The 23,234-nt window shown below is 39.9% G+C and overlaps 5 protein-coding genes across 5 annotated transcripts in view; 3 read left to right on the forward strand and 2 right to left on the reverse strand.

Annotated features, from left to right (window-relative positions):
- The window catches only part of LOC145503133 (uncharacterized), a 403,728-nt gene that overhangs the window by 82,468 nt on the left and 298,026 nt on the right, over nucleotides 1–23,234 (reverse strand). The window lies entirely within an intron of this gene.
- LOC145460388 (substance-P receptor-like) lies at nucleotides 4,491–5,841 on the forward strand. The gene has a single exon (XM_081445166.1). It carries the CDS (start codon nucleotides 4,558–4,560, stop codon nucleotides 5,647–5,649), a length of 1,092 nt encoding a protein of 363 aa, XP_081301292.1. The 5' UTR covers nucleotides 4,491–4,557; the 3' UTR covers nucleotides 5,650–5,841.
- Nucleotides 9,843–14,847, forward strand: LOC145502964 (beta-2 adrenergic receptor-like). The gene has a single exon (XM_081482381.1). It carries the CDS (start codon nucleotides 10,173–10,175, stop codon nucleotides 11,196–11,198), a length of 1,026 nt encoding a protein of 341 aa, XP_081338507.1. The 5' UTR covers nucleotides 9,843–10,172; the 3' UTR covers nucleotides 11,199–14,847.
- LOC145502143 (uncharacterized) lies at nucleotides 13,101–14,618 on the forward strand. The gene is made up of 2 exons (XM_081481417.1): nucleotides 13,101–13,311; nucleotides 13,603–14,618. Exons 1-2 carry the CDS (start codon nucleotides 13,101–13,103, stop codon nucleotides 14,616–14,618), a joined length of 1,227 nt encoding a protein of 408 aa, XP_081337543.1.
- Nucleotides 21,725–22,876, reverse strand: LOC145460637 (neuromedin-U receptor 2-like). The gene has a single exon (XM_081445511.1). It carries the CDS (start codon nucleotides 22,739–22,741, stop codon nucleotides 21,725–21,727), a length of 1,017 nt encoding a protein of 338 aa, XP_081301637.1. The 5' UTR covers nucleotides 22,742–22,876.

Consider the following 23,234-nt stretch of genomic DNA (forward strand, 5'->3'; position numbering starts at 1 on the left):
CGAAAAGACCTAGGTACGAGTTTACCGTTACCGTATTACGCAGGGCATGCAGGTAGCGGTGGCCTAGTAAAAGATGACAACACGGGCAATTGTTAACTATTCATTCTTTTCATTGCTTAATTTAATCTCTTCCTACTCATTAAGATTGTGTGCTCCCTGTGGTTCCAAGCCTTACGGAGCTTTACGTATCGGGATAGAAATTGTCCTATCCCTACTCCCTAAAATGGGATGACAGCATTGCGTGACGAACAAACAAGGAACCGCTACAAGCAAAGATTCAAGCAGCAATAGATCAAACGATGATCAACCGTAATATTTTGCTGTAGTGCAAAGCAAGCAGCTATCTACAAATCACTTAGCCGTTTTTGACTTAGATGCAGTGGTGATCATATGTGTCGAAAGAGGGTCATAGATTCATGGCATTCGACCGTTAAATAAGTTGACATCAGACGTAGTGTAAACAAAAGCAAACTTCTGCTTTATGTGCGACGAATGGTGACAGAAACATGCCAAATCGGCTTTTGGACCTGCCTTTTACAGCAAATAAGGTTAGCACATTTCGAAATTATCAGCTCTGTGTCTATTTCAAATTAATATAGCTCAAGACATGTGGCGCGTGCTAAAATATATGTCTAACCCGGAAATAGACCATTTTACAGTTGTCTGCTCAGTGACCTTGCCTTTTTATGGCAGCGAGGCTAGAGTTGACCTTGTTTTGATACAGACCTCACTGCTTTTGTCATGTAAATGCACCTAGTTAGCATCAGAACAACTTGGTTTACACAACAAAAGCAGTGAGGTCTGTATCAAAACAAGGTCAACTCTACCCTCGCTGCCATACAAAGGCCAGGTCACTGAGCAGACAACTGTAAAATGGTCTATTGAAATTTGACGACGGATGGTCAAATATCTGCATTTTAAACGTACTTTGAAAAGCTCTCGCGTCGCTCGCAATCATTTGCCCGAAGAAATTTTTACAGGTATCTGTAGACCATTCTTCTGCGATTCGACCACCGGAGGCTTAGTCCATTTGAAGGTTTCGCACATGGTGAAAATCAATTATTTTTACGAAGTACTTTTAAGTGAATGAAATACATGTCTTCGAAATTTAATCATTTTGCACCCAACAAAAACCGCAACATTCCCTAAAATCAACCCAGTACACAGTTAAACATTGCACAAAAATATTTGAGTGGTTTAAAGACGGAAGAATGATGTGGTTTTGCATGCGAGGCTCTCAAACTTGTTTAATAAAATGGTGCGTCAAATGAAGATTTTAAGGAAATTTGGCAATTTGCATGCCCTAGCCTATCTACCGTAAAAATATGAGTGAAATCGAATTTTCGACCCCTGCCGAGTTATTTTCCATATTTATGGACAGGGACTCTTAAGAGGCTGTCTCTGTAAAAACCGACCACTGATTTTACTTCGAAAATTCGATTTTTCTCATAAGCTGGGATTTCGGAGCCCTTACCTATTCAATTACTAAAATGAGTTTTATTTGATTAAAAATTCTACTTAAACTTTTCTAGGATTAATTGAAGTTCGGTCCGCTCGACACAAGTTGCATGCCTGCTGAAACTGGAAAAATAGCACATATTGCCGGTGCTCTTAAAAAACATGAATAGAAAGTATAAATGGCCCTTAATTTAAAACAATAATAAAATTTGTCTGCCCACTAGGTTTTCAAAACTAACGACCGCTTAAAGTTCAGGAAATTTTGAAAATATTCCACTCGAAAATATAACACTCGCCTTCGTAAGGCGCTCCGATAAATTCACGTAAATACCTTACCTGGCTTCAAGATTAAAGTTTTGGTCCTTTGTAGCGATCCTTGAAACCTAGGTAGCATTAAAACTGCCAGCTTGCAGCTTTTCCTTCCAGCGGTAGGTTTGAATACAAGGTACATTTATACATTTCTCATATCACATCATCATGATTCCGGTGATACTCACGGGAAGATTGGGAACTAAAACACCTGTTGTAAACACAAAATGGCTGTGGCATTTATCAATCCTTCCTTGGATCCCCGGATCACTCTTTACTGTTCATAAATGTATGTGCGCCGAGAGTTGTCCAAAAGAGTGCTTCTACAAACCTTTCAAAAGGACTCTGCATGATTAAACCGGCTTGGAGGAAAACAATGGCCAGTAATACAAAGAACATCGAAGTATGTGACCGTCACGCTCGACACAGATGAGGAACGTATAAATGTACCTTGTATACAAACCTACCGCTGGAAGGAAAAGCTGCAAGCTGGCAGTTTTAATAATGCTACCTAGGTTTCAAGGATCGCTACAAAGGACTAAAATTTAATCTTGAAGCCAGGTAAGGTATTTACGTGAATTTATCGGAGCACTCTACGAAGGCGAGTATGTTAGTTACTCACTGGAACATTTTCAAAATTTCCTGAACTTTAAGCGGTCGTTAGTTTTGAAAACCTAGTGGGCAGACAAATTTTACTATTGTTTTAAATTAAAGGCCATTTATACTTTCTATTCATGTAGTTCAGCAGTTTCAAACAGGTGCCACATTTTTAAAACGTGCCTTCGAATTAGAGCTATTTTCGCGTTTGGTTCAAAACTCGATTTAACGGGTAGAAAATCTTTTAACCGTTGAAGGAACAACATTGAATTATAATTGCAACATGGCTAAACAAACTGCTATGATATATCTATAGTTAAAAAAAAGAACTGGGAGTTTTGAGCGAATATTAATTTTTTTAGAGCGCCGGCAATATGTGCTATTTTTCCAGTTTCGGCAGGTATGCAACTTGTGTCGAGCGGACCGAACTTTAATTAATCCTAGAAAAGTTCAATTAGAATTTTTAATCAAATAAAACTCATTTTAGTGATTGAATAGCGTAAGGGCTTCGAAATCCCAGCTTATGAGAAAAATCGAATTTTCGAAGTAAAATCAGTGGTCGGTTTTTACAGAGACAGCCTCTTAAATGTTTTTGGGATTTACATTTGGGGTTCATGGTGTCAATTACAACATATCTTGGGCTTTGCTGACCAACTCCTCATAAGCTTTGGGTACGTTTGGTTGTGTAGTGAAGGCAAAATTTATGAAATACATCGAATATTCATCAATCATTCCAGGAGTCCGCATTGTTTATTAGGCGATATCCATTGTAATAAAGGAATTTAAACATTTTGTATAATAATATAATGTTAAATCATCTAATATCCAAAAGAGAAGACCCAGATGTTAGGTAATAACTCTATTGAAGTGCTACAGTTGTAAGTCTTATGCCGAAAACCTGTTGTATTTTCTGAACGAAAATTTGTCGACTTTTGGATTCCCCCACGTATTTTTGCTGCTTTTCGTCTTCATTTAGTCGCTTTTATTGACGCTTCACGCTGACAAGTTTTACGATAAGAGATACTTGTCGCACTCATTTTCATGTAAGACCAAAACACAAGTATAACTGCTGATAACCGGCATTCCATGAACCAGGCAGAAAGCTAGAAATGTACCCGAGATTCGGAGATTGTGAGAATTTCACATAATCACTTAACCCGTCTCCCCTTCCCTCCTGGGGTCGACAGGGATTATATCGCTGACATCCCCCATGTACGATATGCAGTCCTTAGAGTAACTGCCACAAATTCAACGAATTCATGATCGACATTTTTGTAAGACCTCGTAAAATAGCTTAAACCTCACAACAACAGGTCGTCTTATTCAGCAGCAACACTTGTATTGATGAAAAATATTTGCAGTACTTTCAAAGAGTGACAAACAGCCGCTGGATAATTTCAAAAAGTTGAAAAAAGTAGCTGTGGAGCTTTGGCGCTTTGAATAGGTTTTTGAGCGCAAAGAATTAGTAACTAAAGGTAAAGTCAGCGTCAGGCCATTGGCCCATGCATACGAAGCCGCTTAACCTGGTTTCTGTCGCATGAAGCGACTAGGAGTACTTCTCCTCCCTCCTAGATGGGATACAAGTCTATCACGGGTTAACCTCCCAACATCAAATTCGCCGGTACCCTTTTGGGTGGAGAGAGGCCCTGTGGGAGTAAAGTCTCGCCAAAGAACACAATGCCACGACCCAAGGCTGATCGTTCCGTAGTCCAGCGAGTTAATCATTAGGTCATAGTGCCACCACACACAGAATGTTTTTTAAACTGTCCCAGTCACCCGTGTGGCAATTAAGTCTTCGGGAACTTCCAGTTAGCAAAGACCGCACTTCTCGAACCATTTTCCTAATACAATACAGGCTGAGTGCAAAGTGAATCCAGAGAATCTACAAAATAGTAATAACCTGCCAACTATTTACATGAAGTAATCTGCAAAGAAGTCATCATATTTTTTTTCGTTAACTATATAAGCTGTCTTGCCTGTGGGCAAGCAAAAGTAAATGTTGTGTAAAATAATATCTAAAACAAAAATGTCAACACCTGATGTAGAATTGACGAAACAAGTGATTATGTGCTAGAGTGAAGCTCTACTCTTGTATAGTCAGGTTCTGTATAGTTTGCTTGGAAGTGCATATCTCAGTCTGCTGTCTCTTTTTTGTAGATTTTCCTCCTGGACGTTCCAGCAAAATAACAAAACATGTTTAACAACAGTTCAGTTAACCTCCAACAGCCTAATGACTATGGCATGAAATCCTTAAGCAAATTACTTCCTATTGCCCTAACCATAGTTCTGACAAACGGACTCGTGTTCGTCATGTTTTACAAAAGGAAACGCCTTCGTACGACGTCAAATTACTTGTTGCTTGGTTTGGCTACTTGCGACTTCTTTACAGGAGCTATCAACATCCCAATCTTCATCACTTTTTCTTTTGAAGTTGTACCACCAACCTTGGCAAAATACTTTGGATTTGGGATGTACATCTTACACACCCTCATGGCAGTATCGGCTGGCTATCATATTCTCATCATAACTGCGGAAAAGTACATGGCAATTATGACACCACTTAGACACCACTTGGTAACCAAGAAAACAGTGCTAATAATATTACTGGGGATTTGGATGATATCTGCACTTATTGCTATCATTCCTATTTCTTGGGACGATAGCAACTCACGCCTTGTTTGGTACATTGCCCATGCTTCAGTTTGCCTTTTCATAGTTTTCTTTGTCCCTTATGTATTTATTGTTTATGCGTTCACAGCTATGTTCAGAGTGATTTCTAAACGTCAAAGACCCAGGCTTCAGAATGATATTACCAGATCAAGGTTCCAAGTGAAAAAAAATAATGACCGAAAATGCATAGTAATTTTTGCAATCATGGCGATATTGTTTGCGATTTGTTGGTTGCCATACTTCACCATCATGCTTGTGATTTACGTCAAAGAGTATCTATCGTCAGATTTTGAGGAAACTTTATTAAAACTTTTCGAAGTATTTGCCAATGTTCGATACATGACATCCATCACCAACCCTTTGCTCTATACGTTCTTTAAGCGCGACTTCTGGCATGCCTTAAAAACCCTTCTTGGCCACTTTCCAAGAGCCTCCAAAACATTACGTGGCTTTTCTCTGAGGCCTACTGTAAGACATACTCATGACATGACGCGGCCAGTTTCTTTAGAAAGCAACTTGATATTGTTGGTTTCTTGGAATAGACTCAATGCCGACAGTATTGGACTCGATGCACCATACTCAGTTTCAGAGGAGCCAGTTATCTCTCAGCTCTAAGGCCTATCGCGCGAAATGGCCATGTGCGAATACAGAAAATGGCGGACTTCGACGACCGAAAGAATATCCAAAAAGGAAATATAAGAATGTAAAGAATGTTGATGTAAAAAACCAGTGAATATCAGTACTACTTCCTTATTCTAAGATTCAAATACACTAAATAACTCCCTCCCATAATTTTAGGCAAGGGAAACCTCCAATCTTATTTTGCTAAATTGAAGAGTTATAAGAATGTTAAACAGTGCGGTGTGCAACGTACAACGTATTGACCGGCAAGCCATCTATAATTGGCATAATAATTGTTGAGCAATTTGATTTTAAAAGACGGAATCAAATATTTAGATTTATGACATTTATTAGCCATTTTCCGTGTCTGTCTGGTGTTGTTGCACAGAACGGGTTATTTGCCTATTCCTTTTTCGGTTTGTTTCTTACTGCGCATATCAAATGCCTTCCAGCATTATTTAAGCTGCATGATCATTGACTCCCGCACGAATTGGTTGCCTCTAAATCTTAAAGTGATATTTTTACGGTTCAGCGCATGAGCAGGCTATGGCGCTTTCTTAATGACCCACATGCTGTTCAGCATTTCATCGGACTAATTCGTGCTAACAGAATGACTCATCATTACTTTTCAAGGAAGGCTCCCACAGATTTACTCAGAGCTTACTTTAGAGAGCTTGCTTTCATGCTCAGTGTTCAATATGGAATTTAACACTCAGCCAGAGTTGCTTGTCCACTCGTGCAAGGCACGAGTTATCTACCCACGCCTGCTAGGTTTATAAACAATGCCTCACGGTGCGAGTCGGAACAGTCTAACCTAACTCTAAGGACAAATATTACCTCTATTACCGTGTTTTCACAGCCGATTGCGAAATTTTCAAATCAAAATTTCTCTCAGTGACCATCATCATCTATTGTTTCATAAATAATGGAGTGGGCTTCCGTTGTGGTTTCCACATGCGCTTTACCCCTTTAGTACCTGACTGAACTCTTATCCTTTGCCTCTTGACTTCAGTGCTTCAGTCAGTGTCTTCTACCCCGTAGGACGAGATAATTCTTTCGCGGTGTGGTATTTGGACGGAGCATGATAGTCGAGTATCCTCCGGGTACCTACTTAATGTCTTCCCAGAAAAGGCAAAATAAGCAAAAAGGTAAATCAATCAAGCAATTAACTTTATCTAATTGCTTAACTGAACTAGAAGCTTGTTCGTAATTCTAAAACCGCTCGGCTACATAAACAATAGCCTCCATTTGGCGCGAAAATATGCTAGCCTTGTCACCCACTCGACTCTGGCAAGACGTGAGTTATATTCCAAGTCCCCCCTAATGAGATGTAGTTTTTCGACCGTATACGGATGGAAAACGACCTTTTCAAAAACCGTACGGATCGACAAGCTGGGTCACACCCTCTACTCCGGTAAGACGTGATTTATAATCTAAGTCCCCTTAATAAGATGCAAAAGTCTTTTTTACTGTCTGTCAAACTGTGCAGATCGAAAAGTTGTTTTTTCGGACCGTATCAGATTGTGTGTATTGGACAATCCTCCAAAAACTGGAGAATATCCGAGTAATATTCCCAATTTTCAAAATTGCGCCTGTTGCGAAAAACATTTGAAGGTTTCTAAACACAATAGGCCCCATTTGGTGCAAAAATATGCATAGGTATTTGTCCTTGGACTTTATCTGTTCCTCAAAGCTCACAGTTTTCCTCGAGCTACGCTCTCGGAAAACCTTAGTCACGTGACGAGTTTAGACCAATCGCGCGCGAGTGAAAATATTTGATGTATTATAACTCAAAATATCATGATACATGTCTCGCAGATCAATTATCTGTCTCTGCATTCGGCTTCGGCAAATAAGTGATCTCTTCACTACTGACAAATCGTTATTTTGCTCTACCTCGTACAATAATTGTTAAATATGAGCAATAAATAAAGAACAGATAAATAAAGAAAATTTATATAAATAAATAATATAAATAAAATGTAAATTTCCAATCGTTAGTCATATACCAGCGTTTAATAAATTTAAACAATCAATACCTAAATAGTTTGAATTGCGTGTACAATGTAGTTTAAATTACAACCACCTACTAATGCCCCGTCCACGCTTCGCCGCAGGAATTTGAACTGAAGCGCAACACTGGTCATTTGGAATTTGTGTTTGTAAAAACACCGGCGGGGAAATCATTTGAATCATCGCTTTAAAAAGCTCCGTTTTCAAAATGTTTTCCGTCCACATGAAAACGAAAAGCTTGCGTTTTCAAATTCCTCCTGTTTGAAGAGCGTTTTCCAAAAGCTCCGTTTTCGTGACGGATTCGTGTGGACGTTAGGCCTAACCGTAGAAATAAAGCTGCGTTTTCAAATTCCTCCAGCGTAGTGTGGCCAGGGCCTAAACAAGAACTACAATTATAATGTAATAGCAATTGTGACTTAGTAATAATCACGAAAAAGAGTTTGTCACGGAATAATAATTGTGTTTAACAGGGTATTTTGTATCAGAAAATGCAATAACAGTGAGTTATGAAATTTTAATTTGGTGTCGTTGACAATAAATTGTAATAAAGGTAGTGTTTATTCGTTTGACTATCGTAAGCAAAACATCACGCTTAGGTACTGATGTTGTAACAGCTTATTGTACAGTGGAATACCGGCTTAATACGGACACAGGTTAATACGGACAACGGACACTGGTCACTCCAAACTCTCTATTTTCATCGTCACAACTGTAAACATTGCACGCTGTTCAAATAATGACAGATTTCTACGGGTGAATACAATTTCATCACTACAAAACTGTAGCAAAATAGCGAGACATGTTTGATTTTGATCAGTCCGTCTTTTTTCCGGTGTTTAACCCTTAACTGTAGTTTTCCGCCTCCTATTATTCCTCCTCCTTTTTGAGGCGTCTTTATATCGATACTGACATGTGTCCGTTACGTGTTTCTGAGAGCCTGCTTATACGGACACCCGGTATGTTGGCGTAATGGCATTTCCCCTTGGTGTCCGTATTAACCGGGTTGCAATGTATTTCTTTATTATTATTAATATTATTATTATTATTTCTTATTTCTTATTTCTTATTTATTATTATCAATAACAATTACTGAAAAATGATCGCTTTTAAAATGTCTGTCCGGGGGAGCATAGGACGTCCACTAATACCCTCCAACGTACACGCTTCATTGTTTAAATGTTTTGGCTCTCTCCCAGGAGTAGCGTAGCCCACTCTTTCCAACTTCTGCGGCATGGACCGCTTCCAGTTGTTCGTTGGCCGTCCAACTTTCCAGGTATAAATGTGGAACATCACAAGTGTAAATACAGGGGTTTATACGGAAGGGCAGTAGATAAAGTTTCGGAAGGACGGATTCAAAATTTTTTGCAGTTACCTATTGCAACACACTGAGCATAACAGCAGTTAGGAAATGTGAAAACACTCGCTTAATTACAGCTCTATATTTTTTGCGTGTTGTCAAATATCCCTCACGCTTAATAAGCATAATATCATGCGTACGGGATTCACGCATTTCCCATACGTAGCATTTCGCAACCGTTATTTGGGTCGTCTCGGAACGCTTCTCCTGTCCGCTAAAATATCAAGTCATTTGAAAATTGAGAAAAGTAGGAAAGCCTTCTCAAGCCTTCTTTTAGGGCTCATGCTTTCTACATTTCGTCTGGGCTATCGATTCACGATGACCTTGCTGAATAATATTTTCCCACAAAAGACGACTGGGTATTGGTCACATGACGATGATGAAGCGATATGTACAAGTAATTGGCCAAATCATAAGACAATTTGAAATCAGACGAGCTGATAATCAGCAAAGCATCAAGTTAGCCACCACTGGTAGTCATAATTGTTTCTATTGTGTACAGATGTTAAAGTGCAGTGGCAATTATCATAAAATATACAATGCTTCTTCGAAAGAATAAAGCCAATATTTAAGTTAGAGTCGAATTTCGGTAACATAATTTGCTTGTCTGAATTATTGCTGTGTGTAGCTATGTATGGGTTGTACAACTGAAAAAAAAAGAAACAATTACGATACAAATTTTAAAATGTATGTCATTAAGTTTTTAACGTCATTCAGCTGAGCTGACAGATTGGACGCCGGTACAATGGCCTTCCATTCATTGTTTTCACTGCGCTACGTTATTATCAACCAAGAGATGATCATCGTCTGTTGTATCAACAAAATGTTTAGACAAGAGCACAGTAAGTAAAAAAACGGCTGCTTTTGTTTGTTCACTAGTGTGATCGAACAATAACTGCACGTGCTGAAATATCCGGTACACAACGGCATTAATTTTGCATGTCAATAAGCCCAAGCTGCTTTTGACAAAAGCGGTCGCGACAAATTTAACCATTTGGCATCAGCTAAACAAAACGGAAGACCGATATTGGACCGCGAAGTGTCCCCGCGACCTTGTTCACGCAAACAAACTTAAAGAGACAGCCTACAGCTGAAACATCGATATTCAAGTTTGCGATTGCACGGTGAAGAATTCCTATTTCTCAAGATGGTGAACAACACCTCTCACAAACGAGAGCCCCTGTACACTGAGATCGCCAAGTTGGTGCCGTTATCATTTGCCATCGTAATAACAAACTTATTGGTGGTTTTACTTTTCTTCAAAAGACGGCAACTACGAACTTTACCAAATTACCCACTTCTGAGTTTGGCCGTGTGCGACTTCATAACTGGATTTGTGAACATTCCAATGCTTATCATAAGCATGCACATGTTAACGCGGGAGATCATTCCCAAACAAACAAAAATCTCTCTGAATTACTTGGTGTTAGTGTTGCATGCTTTGACTTCGACATCGACAGTATATCACATCCTGATCGTTATAGCCGAAAAGTACTTTGCAGTCGTCTGGCCTTTGAGACATCGCTCGCTGACAAAGAAAACTATGTTAACAGTGTTGGCGGCTGTCTGGCTGCTGTCATTGGTGATTGCCTTCATCCCATTTTCTTGGATAAATTTTAGCCACAAACCCATTGTAAGAAAGTTCTTTGTGGGTTACGGGATTGTATGCCTTGTCTTAGTATTTTTCGTGTCGTACATGTTTATAGTGTACGCCTTGGTAGTGATGTTCAGAACAATATCCGGGAAGACTAAACAGAGAACACTGATAAGACGGAACAGTCGTAGTGGTCAGCTGACAAACAATAGACGTCGTGTTTGCATCATCTTTGCTGTTATGGCCACTGTCTTCGCAGTATGTTGGCTTCCATGGTTCATGCTCTCACTTCTTGTCAATCTACAAGTACAGGTGGAAAACCTTGAGAGCTTTATGGAATGGTTCGTACCATTTAGATACCTCACCTCTATCATCAACCCGCTGCTTTACACATTTTTCAAGCCAGACTTTCGTTTGGCGTTAAAAGAACTGCTATGGAATAAAATTGTCCTCAAATATTCGTGTCTGAGACCGTCTCGGTTTCGATTGACAGTCAGATCAAGCAGAAACCATGTAGATGTCCCTATGATGAAGCGAGAGACTGGAATAGCGGAAAGTAGCTTTGTTTCCTCCGTGTAAACGGTGTCTGATAAAAGGGAAAACAGATCAACATTCTTCTCAGTGAAGTACAATCTTTATCTCTTCCAAAAGCCGGACAGCAAATCATTGCGGATAAGATGTACTGATATGTAGCTAACGCACTTTTACGTTTCATAAAAGTCGCTTGCGATAGCAGCAAATTGAAAGGTCAGTTTTCGAACAATGTTGAATTTACACCAATATAATACAAAACAGCAAGGTTACACCAAGCTTTGTTAGTTAAGATAAGTGTAATATACACTAGTATAATACAAAACAGTAAAGTAATAACAAGCATTGTTAGTTATGGCGATAAATATATCGCATCAGTGCAACATGACCACACAACCTAATGTTCAAGAGTTCTACGTTCTTCGACAAAATTAGCACTAAATTCGCAGCTAAATCCCTTAAAAAGTATAACTAAAGTTTTAGTTATGTATAGAAACTGTCTCGAACAATTGTCAATTCTTGGTTAAATTGTTTACTTCCCACGCAGGAATACAAAATTCACAGATGATTTAAGACATTTAACGTCGTGGCTAAGTGTCATGAGCATGCAAATTTTGGTTCGATTATTTCGCTAGACCGAAGTCCGCTGTATCGTTTGGTTGATGACGTCTTCCAATACAATAAAACACTAGAGAATGTAATGGGTATTACAGAGATTTTTTTCATAAATACGTAGATGGTTAAGGAAAGAAAAAAAAAACCACTTAAGTCTCTAAGTGTTTTGGCGTGAGTGGCTATTTTTTCCTTTCTGATTTTATTAGCATAAACCCACAAAATACAGACAGTTAAAGATCTTGCGGTTTTCGTCTTAGATTGTTTCAATAACTTGCACGCTGGTCACGTGCGGAACTTTCCCGATTCGAGCCATGTTCTGATTTGATAACTGCAGATAGCAGCTGTTAAGCCTGTTTTCAATACGACATAGGCACAAGCATAAGCCTATCGTTTGTCACACGATGTAGTCACTTTAGATGTAGATCGCGACGTTTCGACTGCTTACTGCTAGTCTTCTTCAGGCGATAAGGTCGACTGATTGCACGGTATCATTTATATCACAAAGGTCGGCTGTGATTGGTGCATTTCGATCCTCCTATTGTTCCATTGTTCCGACGAGTAGCTGTTCCCTCAGTGGTCCGCTGTTGTACCGTTCTCCTGTTGTTGTGTTTTTTGATCGTGGGCATCCATGCTTCATGAATTTCAATTCCACTATCCCTGTTGATGTTATTAGGGTGAAGTCTTATGTGAATAGCTTCCTTGATCCTACGTGTGTACCAGTGAGGATCTCGATCAATAAACTTGACCTCATTCCAGATAGGATAGTGGCCGGTCTCGTGGGTGTGTTCAGAAACGGCGGAGGTCTGGGTACGGGCGAGTCGTATATCCCTGTCGTGTTCTTTGATCCTCTCCTGCATAGATCTCCCTGTTTCTCCGATGTAGACTTTGCCGCACTCACAGGGAATCCTGTAGACAACACCATCTTGTTTAGCCGGGTTGACGGTGTCCTTTGGTCGCACTAAGTGTGACCGAAGTGTCGTGTCGGACTTGAAGACGGTGCGAATGCCTTGTTGTTCTAGGCAGCGGCGGAGAGACTCCGAAACTGGCGCCCTCGATCGGTTCTCCTACGACCTTTGTTGACAAAACAAAGTGGGTTATCAACCCGTCTTCCAGGACCCTTATTAGTAGTTTATTAGTATTAGTAGTTTATTAGTATTTATAAAATGTTCGAGTAATTGCGCGCGCTGTGATTGGTCAGTTCGAGTTCATTATAGCTCCATAAAGCACTCTGCTTACGTCACGCGCGTGCATTATAACTCAACATATGCACGCAAGCTACGTCACGAAAATTTTGCCCTGGACAAAATTTGAGAATCAGCTAGTCCGTCCGCCATTATGGCTGAAGAATTTCCACGGTTTCAACTCGGGTTCGAATTCCTGAACGCCGAGAAAAGTAGCAGCGTTAAGGAGTCTCAAAATGAGGCACCTGTTCCAAAGAAAAAACGGTTTGCAGAACTGACAGAAGCGGAGAGAAACCGGCTTTTGGTGGAAACGCAAGCAAAGTCTACGAAGAGCTCGACAAATTGGGCAGTAAACGCTTTCAAAGGTATGAATTTACGTAAACATGACTACAATCCAATACACATCTCAAACACTAAAACTTAAAACCTGTTTTAATTTAAAAGGCAGAATGACGAAAAAAGCATATTACAATGCTTCCTAAATAATGAGTTATACTGGCTTATCTACATCTTTGTCAACAAAAAGCAACATTTCACTTGTTTATACAATTAAATGTTTTCTAGCAGCTGTTGCGTATATCATTTAACAGTTAACCACTCGAAATACGCTTGCAACACTTAAAGGCTGAGTTGGAAAAAATGTTTTCTTTTCCTAGAATGGGGTGCACAAAAAGTTCCTGTGCTGCCAAAACTAGAGGAAATGAGCAACGAACAACTTGACAACAGTCTGTCACAGTTTTATACAGAAGCACGAAGCAAAACGGGTCAAGAGTACAGCAAGTCGTCCTTAATTACGTTCAGAAATGCAATAGAGAGGCATTTGAACAACCCACCTTATAACAGAAGTTTGAAGCTAAATTCTTCAACGTTTTCAAATTCCAACCGTATGCTGAACGCCAAAATTAAGAGCCTGAAACAGCAAGGGAAGGAAAATGTGCAGCACAAAGAGGCCATGCCAGTTGACGACTTGCAGAAATTGAAAGCTGGTCCAGTATTAAGCCTTGCAAATCCATGGTCTTTGCTGAGAAACGTGTGGTTCCATGTTGTTCTCTACTGGTGTAGAAGAGGTCGTGAAGGGCAGAGAAATTTGAAGCCGACGAGTTTTGCATTTGAAGTAGACGAGCAAGGCAAGCGCTACGTTACTATGACCCACGACGAGACCACCAAAAACCATCCCGGTGGACTTCAAGACCGATCCAGCTTTGAGAAGACGGCTCGTATGTACGAAACAGAGAGTGAGAACGACGGCTACCGAGCGCTGAGCTTGTATATCTCCAAGCTGAATCCGAAATGCGAAGCCTTATTTCAGCAACCTCGACGCGACTGGAATGAATCCGCCATCACACCCGAAATCTGGTACGAAAACCGCCCGCTTGGTGTCAACACTCTTGGAAACATGATGAAAGAAATAAGTACAAAGGCCAAGCTTTCCAAAGTTTACACAAATCACTGTGTTCGGGCGACAGCGATAACCTTGTGGTCTCAAGCCGGTTTGTCAGATCGCCACATCTGCCACATTTCGGGACACAGAAACCCGAATAGTCTCCAGCATTACAATTCTCGTCCGTCGTCTATCCAGCTCAGGAAATGTAGTGATGTCTTGTCTACTGCTCTACAAGGGGTCGACCAGACAAAACAGAAATCTCCACAATGCGATGAGCCTTTTAGTTAGCCAAAAGCAGCAGAAGTATCAGGCAGAGTGGTTGAAACGCACAGCCGATCATCCACCATAACGATCCACAGCGAAATGCTTGGCGGCATGTTCAATTCTTGCACAATCGGTTCAATGCAAATCAATCTTTATCCTCCTCAGAGCAAAAGTCAGTGAACTGGGGAACTGCTTCAGCTTTCGAAGATTCTTTTTGCTGTAATAATTTCTTTAGAACCGTTCTGACTTTTTTTAGAAAACGTTTGTTTCTTGCCACAAAGGGAACGGTTTTACTTTTCATTCAGCATTTAAGCCAATAAAAAGAAAGCATGTACATGTAAGGAGAATACTTATTTTGATTAATTAAAATTCGCAATCCTTTTCTTGTTTAATATGTCTTTATGTTAATGTGGTGGTTTACATTTTATAAAAGAAATAAAAAAACTTGCCCTTCGTGCATTGTTGAGTTATATAAGCACCTGGGAATTTTTAAGAACACTCGAGAAGTGCGAGAAGCACTCGGCTGCGCCTCGTGCTTCTCTATGCACTTCTCTCGTGTTCTTAAAAATTCCCGCGTGCTTATATAACTCAACAATGCACTCGGACGCGTTTTTTATTTCTATATAATTGTTTATATATATATATATATATATATATATATATATATATATATATATATATTATATATATTATATATATATTATATATATTAGTATTACCTGATGATTTTTAACCGTGTATAAAGAAATGTTAAATAAATTAAATAAATAAATAAATAAGGTGTCCTTACTGAAGAAAGGTCTAACTTTCGCCGTGACTCCTACGAGCGTCCCAGCCACCGAGATCATCGCCAAGATTGAGTCAGCAGTTAGGCCACTGGATACAGAGCGAGCAGACACAGTCAGGAGATCTGTCAACGCCATCCTTCAACAGGCACAACCACCCACGCCCAACATCACGAAGGAACAGCAGGAGGCTCTTAAAAGCCTGAAAGAGGACAACTCCATCATGGTCATTCCGGCTGATAAAGGTCGCGCCAGCGTAATCCTGGACGCTGACACATACCACGCAAAAATGTCAGCGCTAATTGATTCCGGACCATACCAGCTGCTCAGCAAAGATCCGACAGACCGCTTGACCCGCAAGCTATCTGAGAAGCTGCTAACTCTGAAACAGAATGGACACATATCAGAGACGGTTTACAATAAGATCAGACCCCGATACAAACAACCACCTAGGATCTATGGTTTGCCAAAGATCCACAAGGCCGACACACCGCTTAGGCGGTGTGTCGGCAGCTTCTCAGATAGCTTCCAAGATGGTGAAAGTATCATCTACGTAGCGTTTCCAGATCTTAGGCTTGCAAGGTGCGGACTCTATTGCTTGTTCTTCAAATATCTCCATGTAGAGATTAGCAATAACCGCGGATACAGGGCTCCCCATGGCTGCGCCGTCTCGTTGTTCGTAAATCGATCCGTTGTACTGGAAGTACGTAGATCTTAATACGAAATCCAAGAGGTCCGCGATTTGAACTGGTGTAAGTGTCGTGCGGTCAGCCAGGCCTGCGTCGTTCTCCATTTTTTGTAGCGCGGCTTGTACGGCGCCCTCGATCGGTACGTTGGTAAACAGTGACTCTACGTCGAAAGACACCATGATCAGTACCTAGCGTATGATTCACACCACCCTCAGTCAGTAAAGCGCGGCATTGCGAAGTGTCTGTACGACCGGGCTAAACGTCTCGTGACCAAACCATCAGTAATCGCTGGAGAGAAGAAACATCTGTCATCTGTACTTGTTTCTAACGGATATCCCTCCTCGTTTGTACAGAAGATCACAAAGGCACGAACAACCCCAAGAAGAGAGCTCGTCGCGGAATTTAAATCCACCGCCGTTTTACCTTATGTCCAAGGAGTTTCGGAGTCTCTAGGCCGCTGCCTAGAACAACAAGGCATTCGCACCGTCTTCAAGTCCGACACGACACTTCGGTCACACTTAGTGCGACCAAAGGACACCGTCAACCCGGCTAAACAAGATGGTGTTGTCTACAGGATTCCCTGTGAGTGCGGCAAAGTCTACATCGGAGAAACAGGGAGATCTATGCAGGAGAGGATCAAAGAACACGACAGGGATATACGACTCGCCCGTACCCAGACCTCCGCCGTTTCTGAACACACCCACGAGACCGGCCACTATCCTATCTGGAATGAGGTCAAGTTTATTGATCGAGATCCTCACTGGTACACACGTAGGATCAAGGAAGCTATTCACATAAGACTTCACCCTAATAACATCAACAGGGATAGTGGAATTGAAATTCATGAAGCATGGATGCCCACGATCAAAAAACACAACAACAGGAGAACGGTACAACAGCGGACCAGCGACCTTATCACCTGAAGAAGACTAGCAGTAAGCAGTCGAAACGTCGCGATCTACATCTAAAGTGACTACATCGTGTGACAAACGATAATACACTTTATTACTGCATCTACCACGATGAACAACAACAGCCTTTTCCTCGACGAGCATAAGCTTATTACCTTGAACTGAGAATGCTGTCGGTTATTTTGTAAAGGGCTAACTGCGAGTCTAATGTCTATAGATATGAACTTAAGCGTTCGTAGTCAGTTCATAGGTATTTTCCTATACATCAGCAGTTGTAATCAATGTCATTCGTCAAAAATGAATAAATAACCCAAAATTCTGTTTTCCGGTGAACATCAGATTATACTTCTTTTTGGAGTCAAGCAATAATCAAAGGCTCCTGTGAGCCAGCTCATGAAATTACAAATTGGAAAAGGTAAACAAAAAATCAGAAAAACTGTTGGTTTCGGAGCACTGAAAGCTATTTGGAACGTTGACGAATTCAATAAAAAGGGGTGATGTTGGTCAGCAGAGCGTACACGTGCGTACGTTTTTTTTAAATAACTATTTTAGAGCTTATAATTCTTGAAATAACTTAAATTCCGTTTTGAAAGCTCAAGTGGTACATGTTACTAGGGAATAAATACAAAAATCATAATGCATGTTGTTTATACAGGCCGCTTTTAAGTTTTAAAATGGAATAAAATCATATTTAATTAATTTTGATTGGTACTAGAACATTACGATTACGTTAACTTATACATGTATTGTCAATGAATCATTATAGTCTGTTGCAAAATTAAATCATTAAATGAGAGTTGATCAAATTCATCAGTCCCAAATTGATACCTAGTCGATTTTGTTGGTTATAATATGTATGATGTTAGTCAATTAGCAGTGTATTTTGGCCAGGTCTTTCGGTTGTGGTCCATGTTCACTTAACAAGCCTGTTTTGCGTTAACTCCTCGTATGCGGGCACCCTTGAAAATTGATAAAAGTGTCCGTTAGTATAGCTTTCTGCTTACGAGAACAAGAAGAGACGTGGACCATGACGAACGTGGCCATAACGTGACACTACAAATGTTACCTCGGAGAGCTTGCTTTCCCGCAGGGAGAATTGACAATTCGATCCCCACTGTTCTGTTGCTCTGTCAAAGGTCATATTTTTGTTGATTTATTGCAAATCAAAGACAAATTTCATTGCTAAGAGTCAATTATTATACATGGGGTGTCCACTTACGAGAGGGCGTAAACAAAAGAAAAATCCAATTTTCATTTTCAAAAGTGTCCACTTACGAGAGAGTGTCTGCTTCTGGGAATGTATAAACACAGTGTTTGACTGGGAGGTAATACGGGGAATTGAAAAAAAGTGTCTGTAAGTAGAGCTTTCCGCTTACGGGAGTGCCGTTAGCTGATAGTTGAATGAATACAGTAAGTACGTCACATGACTTAATGACATCCATTTTAGACAGTCAGCTTGAGAATTTCAGGAATATTTTGCCCAATTTTACCTTGGTGGGAAATGAACATTGATAATATCTTGTTTACTTTAAGCTATGGCAAACGTAAACAATTTGATTTGTGGCTATCTGGTAAATGGAAAGAAAAGTATTTCCGCCAATATTTAAGAATCATTTTGAGACAGTTTTCAGCTTCTCTCCCAGAAAGGATGATTAGGAAAAGATTGGCTGAAAATAATACCCTGACATGAAGAAACCCTTGTTACATCTTGATCCAAAAAAGCTCAAATTTAATAGAATATAAGTTTTACCACATATAACTATGTCGATGAGGAGGGGGGGGAGGATATGACGAAGTCTTAGTTAAGGAGGTTCATGGGTTGGAAAATATAACTCTCTCGCAAAAATTAGTTCTACCCAGTCTCTATGATGTTAATTTTAGTGTCTATTTCCTATATCGGGGATATTGACTTATATACCACCTCTGAAGAAATGTTCACTGTGATCGAACTGCATGGAATACAAAATAAATGTAGAGTGCACTAGAACAAAATTGAAAGGTAAGAAAATATGAATTTTTTCGCGTGAAATATTTTATAATACAAATTAAATCACGGGTGTTGAAACCCCTGGAGGGGACTCCCATTGGAAAAGATCGGGGATGCTCGTCGAAAAATTTGGATTTAACCCCTAAGGGAGACCAATCTGGGTGCGGCTGGAGCTTCATTTGACTCCTAAAAGATACCACTTAAGACGGAAAAGCCTCGATTACCAGCCGTTGTTGAGGAAGAGAGCTGCGCTAGTAGACCAGGCTCAAGTGACTGGCGGAAATCGAGCCTTCAAACGGAAATGAGAGCGATTTTAATTGTTATCTCTTCGAGTGGACCTTTAACTGCTAAAAATAGTGGCGTTTCGTCCTGAACACTCTGCATTAGAACAAAATCCTTGATTTACCCCTAAACGAGGCGACGAACATCCTCAACCTTTTCATATGGGAGACCCCCCCCCCTCCCCTCCGGTGTCGAACTTCCGATACGGGCGTCCAGAATGTCAAGGTGTATATACAAAATAATACAATACATGTAGAAACAAAGACTTTTCGAGCGAATGAACGAATGGCGGTTCATTAGTACATCTTATTCCCGAATTATTATGTGTTTAAGTTTTATTAAAAATGCAATAGCATAGGAGGAAAGAACAAGGCTTACCTTTTCTCCCAGGTGACATACCGTAGCGTTTATTCAGGCGTATTGCTGGTTTTCGTCACAATTAAAAACTAACCATTGAATAAACAAAGTCAAGAAACCTGGAATGGTTTGCAACAATGGCCTCTTGTACCACGAAAGTGGAGAAGTGGAAAGCCGATCGAAAGAAATCAATAACCTGCCGATCTGGTACCAAAAAAAAAAAATCGAAACTAAAATAAAGGAGAACTTAAAGACGCCTATACTCTGAAGCGGTTACCAACAGCGTTTTGACAAAACGCTAATGTTCCAATGAACCGAAGTGCGAAATATCTGCTCGTCATTTCAAATCGGCCTAGCCTTGCGTCCTCGTCAAATCACTTTACCGCTTATTCCCTGAATTACACCCCACTCGGTCAAAATTACTATTACTAATTTTAGTCGGCCTCGTGCGATTATCCATACTAAAGACATTGGCTTTGGAAAATTTCAAGAGGCAATCGAAAATATTTGTGAACTTTTCGATAATTGTCGAACATCTTTGTAAGTCTTCGTGTTATAATAATAATAATAATAATAATAATAATAATAATAATAACATTTAGTGAGGGAATCCAACTCGCCAATGGTGGTTTTCAGTGGAGCCCTCCTAAATAAAAATCACCTAAAAATGACATAAATAAGAGTTACCTAATAAATTACTACAAGCTAAAATAAATAAGAGTAAAAAGAGTTCGTATTAGTTAAAAAGTTAAAATTCTAAAGATTAAAATTAGCTAAAATCATTCAAAGAAGTTTTCAGTTTTGCTTTAAAAATAGATAAAACACGTGTGTCTTTTAATTCACGCGGGAGGCTGTTCCAGTCCTTCGCTGCTTGATAAATGAACATTTGCTTGCCCCAGTTAGTGCGAGGGAGGGGCAAACGAAGATCGTTCAATTGTCTCGTATTGTGCGAGTGAACAGCTTGATTTCTAATGAAACTGAAGTCAAAATCTGTTGATCCAATTAAGCACTTATGAATTGCGGTGCAACGATGAAAAAATCGCCTTAAAGCAAGTGGCTTGAAATCAAGGCTTTTCAAGGCATGAGTTGACGAGCTTCGGATTGGAAGGCCCAACAGTACTTTAGCAGCATTATTTTGAAGTACCTGCAGTTCTGATATGTTAGGAAAATTTCAGACAATCAATTATCCTTCGAAAGCTTTTGGCCTTCCTTGGAAATTATTAGAAGCATTTCCATGCGTAAACTTTGCAATAATATTTGGACTATCTTATAACTCATTAGACCACGAATTAAAACATTTTGCGCGCTATGTTAATATGGGAAATTGTTTCCCAGCAGTTGTAAGCCAGTTTATGTAACTTAATTACAGCCAGTCTTTGCCACACCAGCTATAGACATGCGATAAATATGTCTCGGCTGGAACTTAGAAATGTGAAATATTTTCACTGGTAACCCACCGCTAATTTCACATGTATTATGTTAGATAAATACAGAATTACGTTCTCATTGATCGGGAATAAAGGTTTAAGAGTTTCACAACTCAGTTACTAGATCCCCTACACTGGCAATATTTTCATGCTTTTCGTATGAGTGTTCTTCTTTTCAGCTTTCGCGTTTTCCTTATCCATTGCTGTTTGTGTTTCTAAACGATGTCAGCGAAGTACTTTCCCTTAACAGGTTTACATGTGACCATTGGCGGTCGTAAGCAGTCACTAGACCTTCGATCTTTTTCTGTTAACTTTTCAATACGCACCACATCCCTGTTAAAGTAGTTTAGTCAAGAGAATGCAAGTTGGTCATACGCAGCACAGCTGTTATGTTTTTTCACTAATTATATTATGTTTTATTCATTATTCCATTATCGTAGTGTATTGTATTCATGTGCCTTTAGGATGTTACCTGTAATAAGTGTTTTATCAGTTATCTTATATATCTTGATCCGCAGTTTTAAACGCAGCCAGAACTTCGCCAATAACTAAATGTATAACGCAGCAAATGTTAACGATAAAAAATACTCCTAACTTTAGAATTTCGCTTTGATCGAGCAATTGCTGGCGAACAAAAAGAAACCATCCTGACGTTAGTTTATTGATTGAAAATGTTGCAATACAACCTTGCTTTACAATTCATCACGGGTAGTGTTCCTAGCGGTTTCCAGATCTGATAAAGACAACCGTTCCTCCAGAGTTTTCCTGAGAATAACTTGTTTGAATGCATTGTAGAAGTCTCTCTTAAAGAAAGTGTACAAAACAGGATTCAAAACCGAAGTCATATACCGAACAACAACGAAAACATGGGAGACAGTTATGTATATTCCACTATCAGTCTGATCGTCTAATGAGAAGATTAAGGCCAAGGTAAACCATGGACACCAACAAACCAGATACAATATTCCCATGGTAACAAATATCACGAGACATCTTTTCTCACTATCAGAGCAGCCTGCTTTTATGGGCTCATTTCCAATCTGTATCACTTGCATTTCTTGCCTTGTTTTCTTTATAGCAACAAACATGACAGCATGTGCATAAATTATGAACATGTATGGCAAGAAAAAGACGGCTGCTAGGCAGAAGACGGCGTGGGACGTTTGAAGAATGGACGCCTTGGGATTATTTGCATAGAATTCTGACTTCCAGAAGAAGGGCACAATAGCGATGATGGCCGATGCTCCCCAAACCATGGCCAGAACTCGCATGATTGCATTCTTGGAAACTGGACGTCTATTTTCCCATGCGAACACTAGATACCTCTCAAGAGTAATAACAAGAATATGATAACCAGTGGCAACAGCTGTAAAATTGTGTAATACGGTCACCAAGTAAAACACGTCGGGTAGCTTCGCGTACGGCACTGCCTGGGTGAACGCCATAATGGCCAGCGGAATATTCACGCATCCAGTAAAGAAGTCGCATAACGCTAGGCTGAGTAGAAGGTAGTTTGCAGGAGTCCTGAGGAAGTTCTTCTTTGAGAAGAGGACAAACACAAAACTGTTCGTCAAGATGATTGCTACAGAAAATGGAACAAGTTCTGGAACAGCTTCCTTGAAAGGCTTGTACTTTAGATCTACAGTAGAGTTCGACTCATTGGAAGTCGAACGTGTTCCAAGCGAGTCATCAATTGCCGCGTTTGACATGTTGAATTCTCTGCTAAGCAGACAAATGTTCAGCAGCTGCCAAATTAAATTTGCTACCGTTTTACCATGCAACCACGCAACCTTGTTTTACTCTGAAAGTAACGAAAAAGTAGAAAAAAAAATCATCTTTCCCAAATTGAGAGCGTGAACATGATGAAACCTGGCCTCTTGGCGACAAACAGAAAATTTAAATCTTTCAAAGAAATTGATTTATTGAAAACTACATAAGGGCCGCATCTTTCAGCTTAGTAAAGTGATATTGTTATCAATTTGTCGTGTCTTTTGCCGTAGTCATCTTCAAAACTTGCCTGGCTACTTCTAAGTGTGTGATATGTGGGCAGAACAGTTCGCCATTGACTGTTCATGTCATAATATTACTGAGATAGAAGTGCATGGAAGATTAAAATGAAATGAAAAAACTGACAAGACGCCATCGAAAAGAGAAACTAACAACACGACGTATAAACAAAAGAATTGAAATGAGAGTTTGTTG

Source organism: Orbicella franksi, chromosome 11 (assembly GCF_964199315.1).
Source record: "Orbicella franksi chromosome 11, jaOrbFran1.1, whole genome shotgun sequence".
Taxonomy (NCBI): Eukaryota; Metazoa; Cnidaria; class Anthozoa; order Scleractinia; family Merulinidae; genus Orbicella; species Orbicella franksi.